Source organism: Pocillopora verrucosa, chromosome 14 (assembly GCF_036669915.1).
Source record: "Pocillopora verrucosa isolate sample1 chromosome 14, ASM3666991v2, whole genome shotgun sequence".
Lineage (NCBI taxonomy): Eukaryota > Metazoa > Cnidaria > Anthozoa > Scleractinia > Pocilloporidae > Pocillopora > Pocillopora verrucosa.
Genome location: NC_089325.1, coordinates 14,892,797 through 14,911,019, shown reverse-complemented (window position 1 = coordinate 14,911,019; position 18,223 = coordinate 14,892,797). Strand labels below are relative to the sequence as shown.

At 36.4% G+C, this 18,223-nt stretch overlaps 1 protein-coding gene and 1 pseudogene across 1 annotated transcript; both read right to left on the bottom strand.

Moving 5' to 3' along the window:
* Positions 1–18,223, bottom strand: part of LOC131777441 (melatonin-related receptor-like) — a 95,976-nt pseudogene that overhangs the window by 21,371 nt on the left and 56,382 nt on the right.
* LOC136278099 (uncharacterized) lies at positions 6,745–14,836 on the bottom strand. Its single transcript, XM_066161364.1, has 7 exons — positions 14,608–14,836; positions 13,329–13,769; positions 12,924–12,962; positions 12,458–12,526; positions 10,633–10,770; positions 7,482–8,116; positions 6,745–7,277 (listed from the first exon to the last, which is right to left on the bottom strand). Exons 1-7 carry the CDS (start codon positions 14,681–14,683, stop codon positions 7,098–7,100), a joined length of 1,578 nt encoding a protein of 525 aa, XP_066017461.1. The 5' UTR covers positions 14,684–14,836; the 3' UTR covers positions 6,745–7,097.

The following is an 18,223-nucleotide window of genomic DNA, read 5'->3' as shown; positions in this document are numbered from 1 at the left end:
GTAAAATCAGCCCAAATTTTACTGAGAAGACTGCGTTTTAGCTGGAATAAGTGTTTTCACATGGATTGTATCCCTATTTTGTTAAAGACATCGTGCTTTTGAATGTAAAATAGGCTGATTTTTGCACAAAAAAAAAAAAGTGTTTTTCAGGTCGAATTGAGCGCTTTTGTCAACTTTTGCGTAAAATTTGGCAAAAACTCGCGCGTTCTGCCGGATTTTGGTGTTTTTAGATAGATTTCATTGCAATTTTACGAAATACATGTAGTTTCAGCTAGTTTGCAGCGTTTTGGGCTTGAGACCGGCAAGAGTGATGGTAGACACTCTTAGCAGAGATAATTGTGCTAGCAGATATTAAAATTTCACCTGTAAAGACAATGAATTAATTGAACACAAGAAAAAGGAAACTTGATAAAAAAATTAGAATAATGGCGGGGAGAAAAGAGGGCTGCACTAAAGATTATGTACTTGTGTTCTTGAAGCTGAAAATTAACAAGGTTCCTAACAATTTTTGAAAATCACACAAATCCCAAGCTATATCCAGGGTTTTCTCTTGATAAAATTAACTCTTAAAACAAATTGGGATTTTACCTTGGTCCTTTTTTTTTACTTTTTATGTACATTATTTATGTATAAATAATGCTCCCCTGACCCTCCCCCAAATTTCCAGAGCAAATGGAAACTCTTAAGAATGATCAAGCTTTACCTTATTATTTAAAATTTTTACATCTTGAATTATCAAGTTATCACAGAGGATTTCTTGGTACTTTAACCTGTTTAACACCCTAAAAGAAGTGCACATATATACTACACACAATCAGCCCAGTCAAAATGTGCCACAGCTGACAATTTGGCTGCCTGCCATAATATAGCTGCTGCTAACTTCACACTTTTCACACTTCCATTCAAGACAAGGTTCAGCCTCTGCTGCCTATTACTATCACCAGCTTGCCTTCCACTCAAAAACATTTTGACTGAGCTCATCCATACATACATACATAAGTGGGAGATTAGGTTACATGAGCGAACCTGCACTATTGAAAGAGATCAATGAATTACAATTCAAAGAAACATTGATAAATAAAATAAATCAATAGAAATGACAAAAATCAAACTAACAGCAGACAGTACTCTTTCAGCCTTCTGGACCTGAGCAGTGCAGTGATCTTCAACTAAGTGCTTAATTTGGACATAAAACCAGAACTTGGTATAGCTAAATATTATTATTTTTCTTTTAATATTCCCACTCCAGCTGATGTGTATTATTTGAATTACAAGTCTTATTAGCATGCAAAATCACCTACGGACAAGGCACACACTTTGGACATAAAACCAGAACTTGGTATAGCTAAATATTATTATTTTTCTTTTAATATTCCCACTCCAGCTGATGTGTATTATTTGAATTACAAGTCTTATTAGCATGCAAAATCACCTACAGACAAGGCACACACTTTGCACCAAAATAGCTTTGCATCAAGTACATTATCTAGTACATCATTACCATCTTCAGGTATTTCTAATTTACTTGTGAAAATCACACAAATCATAAGCTATATACAGCATACAATCAGCAGCAAATTATTAGAAAGGAATGCAGTAAATTTTAATAAGAATATTACTAAATAGTTAAATAACAAATAGCCCAGTAAAATTGTGCCCGTTGCTGGGAATTTGGTTCTCAATAAAATTAGCTAAAATAGCCAATCTTGAGTTTTACTGCTCACTCAAAATGGGCTGGCAGCTTACAATTTGGCCGCCTACAATGAAGTACCTTCCGCTAACTTCACATTTTTCAGACTGCTTTTCAGGAAGAGGTTTGGCCAGCTTTTCTACTACTCAAAAACATTTTGACTGGGCTGTGCAAGTCTTACTAGCATATAAAAAGCACCTTCAGGTAGATTACAGCAAAGCAGACTTTGTACCAAATGCTCTGCATTAAGTACATCATTAACTTCTTCAAGTATTTCTAGTTTACTTGTGAAAATCCCACAAATCACAAGGTATATTACATTATACATTCCAGTTGACAAAGCAATCAAGGGTAATTTTTTCATAATGGATGCAATGATCTTCAGTATCAAGATTATTTGGTACCTAAATAATAAAATGTTCGAGAGAAGAAATAATCATAAACATTTTTTCTTTCTCATCAGCATCGACTTCCAAAAGTAATGGATAATGACCACTTAAAACAAAGAAGAAATAAATCAAATTTGTGATTTCACAGGGCTTCAATACGAAACAACTATACATATCTTTTATTTCCTACCACTTACAAGTGGCAGGAATGGCTGAAATGGCCTTCACGTGAACACAACAGAATCCTATGCGTGTGTAACCATGTAGAACTATTTATTCGGTATCGAAATTACATCCCAAATGTCATGATATTTGACTGAAACTCAGCTTACCCATCTTTCGTTTAGACTTCGAAACTTGCTGCTTTTTACCACCGTTTCAATGTTTTCTTGTTGTTCAAAAGGGGGTAGGGCCATTGCAGACCGTGATTTTTTTTTACTTGAGAACCAGATCACAACACCCAAGCCTTTTCACGCTAAATATTAAACTACTGAGATTTCCTTCGCCGCCGTAAGCCGCCATTTTATCTTTCCCTGAATACTAGTTCCCAAGCTTCGAGCCCGAAGGTCTCAGACATGCACTGAAATTATGATATTCGTTATTTCAGGGCCAATTTAGAAATAACGGTAATCGTTATCTTGGTGTCGAGATCATGCTGATCACAACTGAACGCACATTTACCCCTTTCCTCCGCCATCTTGAATGTTGTAAGACAGTGGAACCGAGTCCTTCTCTTTATTTAACACGGTAAAGAGCATTGGTAAAGAGTGCCACGAAATTACTATATCCATAAATTTGGTGCCAATTTAGAAATAACGATAATCGTAATTTCGGTCTCGAGATCATGTTGGCTTTAAAAGTGTCAACTTGCAAACAAACATGGCGGCTCGATATAATCGCACGATTGTAATCTGAAATGGTTTGTTAAAAACAGTCTAATGCGATACAGTTTTGATGTGATGGAATCAAGGGTTTGCAGCAACTGCACCCATTATGTTCATAGGCCTTCTACGCCTGGAAAAGAGGTCAACGGAACAGAAAACACCGTGAGAAAGATTGCCAAAAGGCGACAGATACCGCGACATATTAGAAAGTTTACGCTTGCTCAGATATTTATCTTGGTGAAGTTTTATTCAATTACATAATGTTTTGCGGCAAAGAAAACAGGGATCTTTCGAGCTAGATTTATCGCGTTTCCTTCGGTGGAACCGTTAAACATATTTGTGCCTTCCTAGTGAATGTTTATAAAATAAATTCATAGGACCAAATTGGAGATAGAGGAAAAAAACACAAAATTGCAAATAGCTAGGAAACTGGCTTTGAAACTCCTATTTTTTTCGGCTTTTAAATGATCGGCAGGGCAAATTTTCCTAATTTTTGACAATTTTGAGAGATTTCAAGGAAGCAAATTGAATAAAATAAGAGGCACAGCCAAACTTTCACTGGCGAGCGCCTCCCTACGTGGAGCCCTAGCTTAATATCGAAAATCATTTTTATAATATTTTTATAATATTTACTACAACAAACAGCAGTCCGAACCTTGTTCACTGCCCTTCTGATGGCTTTTAGTGACCTTGAAGAGCGAAAACATAAACATTTTTTAGAAAAACATTACGCTGGCGCACGCGCCAAAATTAAGCAAAATCCCTATGGAGCCTTCTTAAATGATAGGAAATTTTGCTTTTTCACATGCGACGTAACAGGCCACTGAATATCCGAACTACTTTAGTTACGCCCAGAGCTTGATTCTCCCAATATTTGTCTGACAGAATGATAATGTAAACTCATTTAAAAAAAATGAAAATTAACGCGTGGCATCCATAGAACTATACGCAGAGAAAGACAGTTCGTTCACCTTTAAAACAGCTTCCTTGTCGTTTGATAAAAGAAACCAGAAGCAAGAAACTGAAATAAAACTTAACCTGTCAATGATAAATGCAAATAAATATCTGTTCTTGTCCACGCGTGAGGTGATGATGGCTGTATATTCGCCGAGTTATCTTTTTTTTTTCGCGTTTTTGAGGTTCGTGGAGGTCCATAAAAAAACACTAAAGAGGCTAATATTCAGCCTTCTTGACCGAATATGCTTGGTCAATAAAGGATTTACTGCATGGCAAAAAAATATTTCGCTTAGACAAAACTAAAAAACTACTTATTTCATGACAGGACGGAAAATGCGTGCACTGTAAGTACCCCCCGTTGTCCCATACAAAGCCTTAGAAAACTTTTCTAAGGCTTTGTATGGGACAACGGGAGGTACTTACAGTGCACGCATTTTCCGTCCTGTCATGTATAAAAAACTGGGAAAGAAAGCCAACTGTGTTTGTAGCAAGTCAATCTTGACTATTTTCTGCCTTTATGCGACTCCATTGCCGACATTGTTTAATATTTATCTCAAGAACTGGGAAAGAAAGCACGTCAAAGTTCATTGTGTACTGCCGCTTTTTGCGAATCCATCGCCGACATTGTCCAAAAATTAGGAACTTGCTTTCTTGCCCGGGATCAAAGAGGGCGATCCCAAGCGGGCAAGATGGGCCCGTGTTGCCTGTTCGGGTAGTATATTAGAAGTAAGGATTCGCTTCGTATTGCCTACGGGCGCTGCCAGCCATATGATAAATAGTGATATTACAAAGTAAGGACTTGACTGATCCAAAAAGGAGAATTGTTTAAAAGTCATGTCTGCAATATCTCCGCTTTTACACTTAGTCTTACAACGTGCATAGAAAAAGATAGGGGTCTGTGCATTTTCATCATAATTTTTTTGCTCTTAAAATTTTATCTGCCATGTGATGATCGCGTGACATACGTAACCAAAAACAAGAAACTGAAATAAAACCCGTAGAAGAAAGATTAATGCAAATAGTAAGAGTCACGCGTGTGAAAAACAAAATATTAATAAAAAAAAAATCACTGCGCCTCCAAATAGTCACCAGCTTTAAGAGAAAACCTCCTTTCCTTTTTCTTAGTTTTCCAGACTCGTATTTTGTCGGACCATCGTCCAGTGTGAGAGCAAAACTAGAGCTGCATGGGGTAATATCAAATGCGAATGTAAGGGGTTTGTTTCTTTGGAGCTTTCGTGCGTCGACCTACGTTTCCCCACGGGGGAAAAGCAGCTGGAAACTGAGACTCTTCTTGAAAAATTATTTGTGGTATTATAGAAATACCAGAATTGTTGATTCTCAGAAAAAAACAGAGGATTTCGGCCTATTTCAAATAAAAATAATGCCAAGATTTTGTGATGTTTTCTCTACCGCTTCATTAAAACCATATGCTAATTTAAGACTTTCGTTTCGCGAGCCGATGACAGCAACATTACCTTACAGCTCAGTTCCTTAGGCTTCTTGGGGTCCCAGTCACTCGAATGAAATGAAAGTGGTTCTTTACACTTTTACTTCTAATTTTTCTCTTTAAAAAGAGGAGGGGGAGGGGAGAGGGCTGACGTTTTGCATTCACTAAACACATGAAACGATAGAAATTTCTGAATGCCGCGTACAAAAACCAAGGAGTGAGTGCGATTACTTAAATTTGGACTTATAATCCAGAATATACGGAAACATTGAAAGAAATTGATTTCTACTAAACACTTAATTAAGTTTTCTAAAATCTTGATCTTCTATAGAGCTAGCTTTCTTTTTAGAATAGACGAACATTTATACAGATTGCAAAAATTTTGTATTTGTGTATCATCGTCCTTGGCCAGTTTTAGAAAGGTTCTTTGGTGGGTTTTATAATGGTGTTGAAAAGCCATCTTCAGGTTTTGTCGTTTTTGAATAAAATAGATAGAAATAGATGAAAACCATTTATTAAACCATTTTGTTCATTTATTTATCGAGTTTCGTTTTTGTTGTTTTTATATGATGCACCATACCGTGGTATTTGAAAATAAAAACGTTAAAACAGGTTTTACGACTTGACACACTTGACGCTGCAGTTTAATTCAACGTCATCCAACCTCCGGAATTTATGACTTTATAACTTTTATTCTTAACTCATATGTGCGTCAAGAGAAAGCTTCCCTCAGCATGAAACTAGACACCAAGAACAAAGTGAATTGAACTATTGAAATGTTTTCCTTCAGTACGCGCATGCGCGAAATGCTGACTACGAAGTTTTTCCTATACAAACTTATCCCATATGAGTTACACTGATTTTTTTCGGTTTTGACATGCATGTACCATAATTAACTTCTGCAATCAATTAATCTTAAGTAACCTATACCTGTGAGGAAAAGTGACTTTGACCTCAAGTTTTACACTATGTCTTACTTATTTTGTGTTTTAAATTTTACTTTTTAGGAAAGTCCTGGGTTTTAATGATGAATTTTTTTTTTCCTGAGAAGCCCATTTTATACACTTTAAAATGACATATTGTAGGTGTTATTCCTGTAAATGTTTGTTGAGATATGAATTAAAACTGAATGTGAACAAATTTTTGCTAATTTTTTTGGAATGACATGGGTGCACATAAAAAATTCATAAAAAATTCATTATTTATTCTTTTTCTTTCAGATTTTCAGGAAATGTTGCTGACATGTTAATAATTAACTTCTGCTATCAATTAATCTTAAGTAACCTATACCTATGAGGAAAAGTGACTTTTACCTCAAATTTTACACTATGTCTTACTTATTTTGTGTTTTAAATTTTACTTTTTAGGAAAGTCCTGGGCTTCAATGATGAATTTTTTTTTTCCCTGAGAAGCCCATTTTATACACTTTAAAATGACATATTGTAGGTGTTATTCCTGTAAATATTTGTTGAGATATGAATTAAAAACTGAATGTGGACAAATTTGTGCGTTTTTTAACCAGCAGAAGTAGGGTTAAAGGGGCTCATTTAAAGTATTCTGAGTAAAATCCCTGGAAGAAATTTCTACAAAACTAGTCGGGTATTTGTAATGACAAAACAAATAATTACCGATCACTAACTCTAATTATGGGGTCTGCATACTTGTTTCTTTCATTTTTGTTTTCATCTCTATGTTTATCATTAAAACATTCCTGAGATAGGAAGCGAGTTTCACTTATGTTCGCCGTCCTTTGTCTCCTCCGGATTCTTCTGTGATATCTTCACGCTTGCTGTCTTGACGGGATCATATTGGGCGTATACTGTTTGGGACTGTTCTTTGACAAGCTTTGCACTGTTTTCGCGGGAAATGATCAGATCTGCGTACACAAGGCCACGGTATGGAGCAGGCTTCTATATCGAACATGGAACAGAGAATAATACCTTATGAGCAGATCGTGAAACAAGAGACATTAAATAACGATAGCAACACAGTAACGAGGTAAACAAATAAACAAACAAACAAGCAAACAACAACAGCAACAAAAACAACATTAAATGAGAAATAAAACACTAAAGATTGTAAACGAATCTGTCAGGATTTATGAGATGTATTACCTGTGGCGGCTTCTCCTTCTTTTTTGTCATGTCAACAGCTGCGTACAAATATTCAGTGTTCCCGCCAGCCTGAGGTGCCTCGCTTCCTGTAGCTTCTGTGTTGTTGTCGAGCCCTGTGTCAGTTTGATGAGAGGAACCATTCTCTGGTGTCAGAGACGGGGATTGATCTACACAGGACGCCCATTGCACAGGTAAAACACTTGTTTCTTCCTGAGGGCGGCCCGCAGTCTTTTCAAGGGCGCTCATTTCAGAACTGGCTCTGCCTTTTCTTTCTTTATGAACAACAGCGTATACATGATCCTTATTTTCTTCTTTTTTATCGCACAAAGCAGGTGGCTGCTGTATTCCTTTCTCACCACTCACCAACAATGTGTTTTCTGGCGCTCTTTCCTGAATATCTGAACATCCCTCGCTTACTGAACTCAACTTTCGATTGGTCTCAATGTTATCATAGCCGCACTCCTTTTTGCAGTCGTTCACTGCTTCGTAGGTGGTCAACCCAGATTCTGTTCGTGAAAGGGTTAGGTGAACAGTGAGCTCAGCGGAGCTCTGTGTTTGTTGAACAAGCACAGGGTCGAGTGATGTCAGTTCAGAGCTCGATGGCTTCTCGTAGGTGCATATGACACGATCTTCGTCTAAATGTCAGCTATGACGCAAGAAATTAGGCTTTACTGATATGTTAAAGAAATAAAAAACGCCCCGAGTCCATTATTGAGTTATATAAGCACGTGGGAACTTTTAAGAACACGAGAGAAGTGCGAGAAACACTCCCCTGCGGCTCGTGCTTCTCCGCACTTCTCTCGTGTTGTTAAAATTTCCAAGTGCTTATATAACTCAACAATGCCCGAGGAACAAGTTTTTCGTTTTTTTCTAAGAAGATATATGAAAAAATTACTCAGCTCTGATTGGTTGAGATAAATACAGTTTTCAGGTAATTCAATGCAGAAGAGGGTTAATTCAGTGCAAAGAAGTAACAAACCAGACTGAACAATTCCTTGAACTGTTTAGCCGGACTTTGAACTTTTTTGCGCCTTTAAGATGTGAAAACATCGTTGTATGTTATTGTTTTGATCGTACGCGGTTGTTTTGACCGAACGCACAATGTCACTTGCAGGGTTTGAATAAATTATTTTTGCACTTGATTCTGTATAATTATGATAAGCTTCTCGTATTTTTTCATGCATATTATTAATTCGTAATCACATCATTTTCTCGTGCAATTTGGAATTAATAAGCACTTGTAAATTTTTTTAATTAAGTGTATAAAAGTGTAAGTGTAAATTTTTTGCAATTTTTTTAAAAAAATTTACTCGTGCTTATTTATTCCAAATCGCACTCGAAATCATTTAATTAATTATACTAAAATGTATCCTGAATTGCGCGCGCTCGTACCGATGACGTAGGCTGCGTGCATTATATCTCAACAGTGCACTCGTGTGATGTAAGGCGCGTGCGTGTGTATCTCTAACTAAAGGACTATTTTTCGCTGTTCTGGAGACAGGCAACACCCAGCCAAAGCGACATGCCGAAGGGCATTTCATTGCTTCTCTATTTGATCAATTTGTTGCATTGCTTATTTTTCCTTTTTGCAACAAATGCTTTAATCGTTTCCAGGACAGTGGTTTGCCAAATGTAACTAAGGGGAAGAAAAGAAACATTTTCCTTTTTATAAACTTATAATAAGCAAAAACTCGTTTAAGTGTACTTAAATACGTATCAGTAATCTAGTGTATACTTACTTATTGTAACATAATTTCCATAGTTATCCCCAAAATCGTGTCACCAATGAATTTTCACCGTTGTCGTCGTTGTTAGTGTTGCAAGAAAATTTAAAAAATTAAAAAATTTTAAAAAATAGGACACGTTAGTGTGTTCTTTCCAGTGAAGGTTTTAGTCAAGGGTCGAGGGTGAAATGTCAAGGGTTCAAAAAATTCCAAATTTATTTATTTATTTGCTTATTTAAAATTTGTTATTATATCATCCCTTGTATCACGTGGTCGTAAGATTTCCCACCTTTCTCCAAGTGTCAGCAATACCAGGATGTTAGCTCTCGTGTCCTCTCTTTAGCACTTTCTCGCATTCTCCTATTTCACTCGCGCATGTTTCAGTGAGTTATTCGTAATGGAGGGTTTTTGACAGCGTTCTCCCTTCTAAATAATCTTTGTTGGAAGTCTTTTAATATTTCCATTAAAATGACTTTAAGCTTTGCTCAGAGAACGTTGTTAAAAATCCTCCCAAAACTAAAACCACGACTTCATGAACTTCTATATAACGTGGTCCTTGGTAGGACGAATGATATTCTTTGCCCCGGTAATACGAAAATTTATGATTAAGTACCTCGATATTTTTAGTTCCTTGGGCTCAAAAGAGGAAAAGCGCGAATGGCTAAGAGAAAAGAGTGGCGAATTTTGTGACCACAAAATACAAAAAATGTTTTTTTTAAATTATAAATACGTGATTCACAGAAGTCGATCAAAGGAAACTTAAAGCGTTATAGACGAAATTGACATCGTATATACAAAAAGACCGGCGTAAAAATACGACTGCGACGCAGGTAGAGGAGAAGGGGAAGTGAGACACTGATTACTCACTGATAGTTCAAAATTTGCTCTTGTTTTGAAGCCCATGGTCCAAATCGCTTAAACTTTATTGATGAATTTTTTCTCTAAAATACTTCAGCCGTCGAAACTCGTCACCAAAGAGGTTTCTTGACCGCTGAAAGAACCACCATAAATAACCAAGTTTTGTATTGCGTGATCCAGTCGCGGATGTCGACAAATTAATAAACCTCGCGCGCTCGAGGAATATAAGTAATAATAAACAATTAAATCAATAAATCCTTGACATATTTTGAACATTTTCCTCTCGACCCTCGGCTCTCGACAAAAACCTATACTTTGTTCTTTTCGAAGCATTGTCAAAAAGTGAACAATACAATAATGCATAAACTGCTGCAATTATCATAGGGACATTTAGTGTGAATTTTAAGTACATGCTCTTTCGCACAGTTGACTGATTACGTGGATAACTCGAGGTATAAATTAAAGGAGACGAAAGTAATGTAAAGACACACGAAAAGGATTGTTCCTCATGGTAGACAAAAATTTAGATACGAAGCAAATGAAAACACAGCATAATGAAAGGCACTTACATGGTTTATCGTGGCTCCGACGTCTGCGAAAGAACACGAGTCCGAAAACGACTACAAGGAGCAGAATGAAAATGGCCAGTAGCACCACAACAATCACAACCAGGTTAGGTTCATTGACGGTTTTCCCTGACGTGACCCCTTAATTGATATATAAAAGAGGAGGCTGTTTCAGATAAGGCATGGAACCAAACGTTCAGATGCAACATTTTAAAAATTGTAAAATGCTTTGATTAATTAAATCCACGTGTTAACATTCTCAATACAAATTCAACGTTGCTCTCATCTATGAAAATTATACAAATACTGTAAAATCAATAAAATGGTGATGATAATGATGGTGGTAACTAATAACAGAACAGACAAAGGAACAACGCATGGAAGTTGAAAAAGAGGTGGTAATTTTTTGTTTCTATTTTTTTAGAGGTTCTTTTCTGTATCTCATACCTATGCTTTGATGATTGCCCATCCATTTTTAAGGGAAGCGCAAATTAACAGTAACAGTGTGGTACGAATTTATCTTACATGGGAAAATTACATAAATAAATGAATAGATCTTTGCATGAAAAACGGTAATAACCAAAAATCAAAGTGCTCTGTGAGCAAACTCGTGAATTGACACATGATTTTTTAGATTATGTTTAATGTTACCTGGTTTAGGGAATTTTGTGGTTGATTGTCATATCTAGAGTACGAGCAGTAGTTCAGTGTTCGCTAATGTAGCAAAGAAACAAAGTAACGTTGGGATAAGAAGGCATTACCATTGAAATGATCATGCTATTACATTTGACAAGGTGGATGATGTCATGTGTTTTAAACGTCTATAATTTTTGTTTCTGGTTTAAGAGAAAAGGTTGGAAGTAAATGTGGGTGAAAAGTGAGATTTACTGTCTTTCGTTGTAAATATTAGAAAATCAAGGCAATACTGTCTTAATGAAAACATTAACGATTCCCTCTTTATCAAAAGAGACAAACGGGAACGAGTTTTGAGTGATATAACTAAGCTAAGCCTGCCACCGTCATTTTGGATCTCCGCCTGGGTAGATTTAAGTCACGTGCTAGGCAACGTATTATCAATAACAAGATAGAATTTCATTTCAGGCCTATTTACCAATTTTGTGGTGTGTAACTTTCGCATTTTAGTACGTTGTATGTATGTTGAATCTTCAAATTGTCTTGAAACTTAAAAGAAAATTGTTCTTTTAAAATTCACTGAAAATCGGTAGCTAAAACTGTTTGTTTAGGTGTTATTTGATTTTCGTGTTAACTTGTTATTTCGTCAGTCGCAGGCATCTTTTGTTGCTTCACACAGGAAAAACACACGCGACGAAACGTAATGATCAATTTTGTCCTCAATCTCACGCTATAACAGAAAAAGCTTTTGAACATCTGTAAACTCCGAGCGCTTCGCAGTAAGTGATATTTTCAATGAATCTTCGGATTGTTTTCAAGTTCAAGGACTGTAAATTACAATTTTATGAAAAACGAAGGTTGTTCTGTTATTTCAGTGTGAATCCTTGCATGCCTGCCAGTCGTTGGCGCCGCTTGTTGAAACTAAAACGTAAAAAAAAAACCCTTTAAAGATTATAATTGGCTTCTTTTTCACCCCACCACTATTCTTAGCAACAAAGGTCGCCATTTCGTCTTTTTATTGCTCGCCAAAAACTATCAAATGCACTCAAAAGCCTAAAATCTAAAAAAAGTTTACAGGAATCGACCAATCGAGCGAGCGAGCGAGCGAGCGAATGCCATTCCCCACATCGTACCTATAACTCGCTCTTGCGCATGCGCGCAATTCACGAGTTAAAAAGGGTAGATAAGCTTTTACCTGTTGTCGCAATTGTAGATGGTCCTTTGGCCCGAGTAGTTTTCGATGCCTGGGATCCATCATTCAGTCCTTAATTAAAGAGGAACATAAAACCAAAGTTAGTAATTCACTATAAGCATTTTCAATAAAAATTCAACGTTTTTCTAACATATAAAAATTGTACAAATACTTGTAGGTAATAATAATGATAATGTTCACAAAAGTGGGAAATTACAACAAACCTGAACAAAGAACCAAAAGTTTGCACATTTTTATATCCATTTGTTTAAGGTTTGTCTGTTCCTTTTCTACGTACATATATGTATAAATTTAAAGTTAAACATTTGCAGGAGTTTCAAGGGGTAAGTCGGGGGAAGTTATGCCACTTTGCTTTATTTATACTTACATTCAGCAGTAATTCACATCATCTTCTAGACACATTTGTTGGATAGGTCAAGCCTTCAACAGTAACAACGCCAATACTTACCTGTTATGGTAGATGCTGTCGCTTTCGCTGAAATTTTCTCTAAACAAGAATATGAAAATTCACCTATCATTGTAAAATGTGATTTTATATCCTACTTTAAATAAAGCGCAAAGCAATGGTAACAGTGTGGTATCTATATATGAAAAAGAGACAAACAAATATATTAATAAACGAATAAATAGACATATTAAAATAATTTAGCCAATTGTGTGACAAGAAGTCCTTATTGCCTCACTATCAGGATCCAAAGTGACTTCACGGTCTATCTAGCATTTATACTATGTTATGTAATCTTTTTAGCTTTCTTCCTCGGTGTAAATGACTTTCGAGAGAGGGACTGGGCCGTAATACGATTTACTTATGCTTATTTTCAGTTTCGCGTAATGCGAATTAAGGGTCTATTACCTCCTCCACTTGTCAATTCACATATAAATCCTGCTTTTGCGAGGGATAAGTTACAGCGGACATCATTATAGCGCCCAAAGTTACTAGAATAATTTCTGTACATCTGCGCGCAGTTCTCTCCACTTTTATTATTTCCGTCGTTAGGTTCGTGTTTTGCCCAGGGCCAATGTCCTTTATTGGACGCATTGACTGTGCTGTTATCACTTAACCATCTCCACACTGTAGTTGATGCATCTTTCCTCAAACCTATGAAGTATTCAATGGTATCTTCTTTTTGGATGGTTCGATTCAGGAAGTTCCACTCCTCACGACTCTCAATAGAAACAAGGTTATATCTAGACTGTTCATTACATATTTTTTTGCTTTCATCCCAATTGTAATTGTTACCATTGCTGCTATAGAAAATGTAGCTGGAACCACTGAAGTTCTTCTTCACGGAAACTGAATGTTGAATTGAACGAAGAAAACACTATCCATTAACCATTGACTTTATTAGCTAAAAACACCTTAGGGGCAAGGTTAGAAGCAGAAACAAACTGTTCTAACAATAATATTCCTTGAAGTGAAATAGCATCCAAAACCAACTTAGGTGTTTTTCGTTTTTTATTTGTTTTCTTTTGATTGGTATGCGATTAGCTTCATACGAAGATTGTTTACTCCCTTTTCAAAGTTCCACTCCTTACCGATCTGTCGAATGAGTATTCTTCTTAATACACTTTAGGTTTATTTCAATGTTGGATCCTAAGTGCTAATGTGTGAAACAAGCATAAAGCCTGTCGTGCTTTAATTTTATTGAACTAATGTTTATTGAACTAGCTCTCAAGAACGAGACAAAACCTTAATTTCAGCTTTATTACCAAAAAATGGCTGCATCGATTGTAAATTTGAAAAGGTCGTGATGTCTGTGTTTCGACGATAAATTCTACAACTGCTACCAAATTCGAAAACGAAAACACAGCCACTAAACTTACTTTTTTTTTTGGTCCTAACTGTGCGACTGCTTAACGACAACTAACTGACAAGACCGATTCGAATATTAATTAGACTTAAATTCTAGCATGCAGTATTTTGTTCGGCCGTCCCAGCTGACGGCGTTTATGTTAATGACCAAGCATTCGCCGGAACAGTCTGAATACATTCCGATATCTAAAGTGTGGTGAGCACTATTTGTTTTGCCAATTACGGTGCCATCCTTTTTTCTTTTAACAAGCAAGCATACTTAATAGTCAGCTTTCAAAAAGAAAAAACATGTAGATGTTAGTCTAAACATTGTGCTTACCAGCATCACTCTTTGCGTAAATGGTTCTAGTTAGCACAAGAAGAGCAGAATATACCAGAAAACACAATTTCTCCATTTCAACAAACAACTGTCCCCCACAGTGTGCTCAAGCTTTAGAAACAAAATTGTGTGCAAATCGCGGTATGATATGGATATCAGGCCCTTCAGTTCCGCACTCGTAAACAGGTAATTTCGTCCAAGTCGAGTTAGAACAAGACGCACTTGTGTCAAGCACGAATGTAGTTTTACTCTTTCAGCATCTGAAACATAATCTTTGTTTTCCTCTATGATTAGCTTATAGCAACTGATTTTTCAGTTTCAAAAATTAGTTCTCGTAAATCAGCTTTATCTCCTTTTTCTACAATTTCCTTCAGAGCTTATCAGCACAAACCTTGTCGTGTTTAGCCTGAAAAGAGTCTGAGATTTGACAGTCTACTTTGAGCACTTTACATTCTATTTCTATTGTTGGATAAAAATGAAAGTTGTGTTAAAGCACTGACTGATAAAAAATGAGAATATTTTCGATGTAGACGCTTTAATGACGTCTACGATTATTACCGTGACTAGACTTTTTTTTTTACTTTGATATATACATATATATATATAAGTGAAGGAATCAAAGAGGACGCATCGAATCTCTGTTACTCTGAGTTTTGCGCCTAAGCGCTCGTCAGACAGAACTTTCTTCTGACGAAGTTCTGTCTGACGAGTTCTGTCTGACGAGCGCTTTTCATAAGAACCAACGCCTGAAATATCATGCTTTTCAAAAGCCAGTTAACAAGACGGCCAGTAAATCCATCCCAGAAAGCAGTATAGAAATTGCTTCTTTTTGTTCCGATTTTAATGCACGAGACATATTACATTTCTTGCTTGCTCGAGAGCGACATCGGAACTAATAACTTCTCAATCAGAGTTCGCCATCTTTCTCTTTGTCCAGCAAGAGCAAAATGTCAGAATGACGCTCAAATGACACATTTCATCTAATGAAATCGGGGAAAAAGGAAGGATGGACAGTAGTTAAAATAGACTAGATCAAAAATCTCTCCAAATGATAGAAAAGCTGTTAAAAACATCAATAACACCAACGAAGGTCATTAGCTGCTTGAAATTACCGCGTTTTGATCGCTCAGCAAGTTGTGAGAACATCGTAGCCTCGGTTACAGACCCCGTCAGTCTGATACGTCCTGGCAAGCATGGCGACCTGAAGTAAGACTGTGTCAGAGAATTAACATTTCCGTTTTCTTTTTTCCATCGACAAAAAGGGTCCTTTGATTTGTATCAATATCGCTGGCAGCTGAAATTATGAACATACAATAGAAAGATCTAAACCTACTTTTGTTATTTTTGTAAACCTATTATTTATCAATTAATTATTTTATATATTTTGTGAGCACGTAACAGATGGTTTTCCATTCTCGAAGACATCTTTTGTCTTTTGAATTTCTGTCTCTTCTCGCGACGTCCTTCAGCGTTTCAGCAGCATAATAATATGATCACGTTCAGTCTCAATCGTGTCTTTGTTTTCTGAAACTTCCTCCGGCATTTTTTTATTAAAGTGCCTGACTTAATTATTAGGCTAATGAAGAGAAGTTTCGTTCGAGCAAGGACTGACAAAAACAGAAAGATGTTCCATGTAAACATTTCTAAAGCATGTCGATATTATTTTAAGAATGATTTAAGTTCAGTAAAGTTACCGTAACCCTTGAAATTATTTTATTCGACATGTTTTCGGGAAATGTTTGTTTTCGTTTTCATCGAAGTTAATGTCCGGGGCCAAGTCAAGAAAGCATTTGAGCTGAACGCTTTGTTTTTACAAATTCATTCGTCTGGTAGTCTATGATTGCTTAATGCTGTGTTCGTGATACCCGATTCATCGGGGAGAATGGACTGGCCATGGTGTTATCGCTTTGTCAAAGAAACTACCCTCTGCGCCCCTACATTGACTTTATGGCTTATGCAATCGTACATTCTGACACATGCACGTGCGTTTAATATTGAGAGCCGCATCTTAGGATTGAAACTAAGGCGCCTGATATCCATATCATGATGCGATTCACTGATCGGTGTGGACAAGTCTTGCATTTTTGCGGTATTTCGAGGTATCCTTATGCTATGGGAAACTATATATGCAAATAATGATACTGCTAAGTACACTGCCACGATTGATAGCTATGTAAGTGGTTTGGTTTTCTATTTAAGTATGCTAGCTCGTCTTAAAGAACAGATACCTCGGCATCGGGTAACTCGAATTTTACTTTACTTAATTGATCCGATAACTCTATAAACAGTCCTGAAAATTTCAAATTACCGGTAGGTGTAGAAGGAAAGAATGAAACAGGCATACTGTCCAAATGCTTATTTTTTAATTTTACTGCACGACTGTCTAACACACACAACTGAAACACAAGTCAACTTTTCCTTTAAAAATCTCCGTTTTCAGTGTTGCACGAAATGTCATCTGTTCTCAGCTTCTTACAGTTTCATAATTCAGGGTAATGGTAAACCTTTGTTCGATTGATTTGTCAAATTTCTTCGGAAAATCTACGCTAATTATTAGCGAAATAAATTTTAATCAAGTATCACAGACACAGCAGCCTTTGCATTGTGCGCTTTAGCTGATTCTATTGTGCATCCATCAATTACATTTACATTTCAAGTTGATGCTTCATGGAAAATTCAAAACTTAGCGCATCAACGAAGGTAATGGAGGCAGTAAATTCAGTATTTTACAAGAAGCAATTCTGATGTTTACAAACGCAATATCGAAAATCTATAAGAAGAGTATTTTACCATATTTTGTTTTTCTAAGCATAGAAACTTCGACCATTCTCTTTCAAGTGTTTTTCGTTTGTTGTTTACTGTTATTATTATTATTATTATCATTTTATTACTATTATCATCATTATTCTTTCCATATGGCTTACTAAATTAAGTTTCTAGTGGTATGCGCTTCCTTTTTGTCAAAACGAAAACAACACTTACAACAACAAACGAAAAACCGGCTTCAATTCGCTGCTTCTGTTGTTACCATATAAAATTAAGTTAATATGTTTTTTAGGGGTCAAGACTGTATCACAATCCTTAACCCCTTAACTCTCAGACCAAATTTGTAATTCTCCTCAACCTTGCAATTCTCAACATGTTTGTTCAGAAAATTTAGAATTGGATCAACTAATTATACCCAAGTTGATATTTTTCAGTTACTCTCATCACTTGTGTGGTTGATATTGTATTGATACCGTAAGGAGAAATTTTGTCTTGGTCACTTGTGGGAGTTAAAGGGGTAAAGACATTCTCCACCGGAGAGGGATATGACATTAGAAATTGTTAATGTTATCTCAGACGCACTCTTTTTTGCAGTCGCTCACTGTTTCGAAGGTGGCCAGCCCAGATTCAGTTCGTAAAAGGGTTAGATGAACTGTAAGTTCAGCGGAACTCTGTGTATTTTTAACCAAGTGCAGGGTTGAGTGGTGATGTCTTTTCAGAGCTCGGAGCCTTCTAGTAGGTGCATATGACTCGATCTTTGTCTAAACGCGATCCATGACACAAGAAATTAGGCTTCGCTGAAATGTTATGCAATAAATTGCTCATTCAAATTTGTTTGTTTTTCTACTCT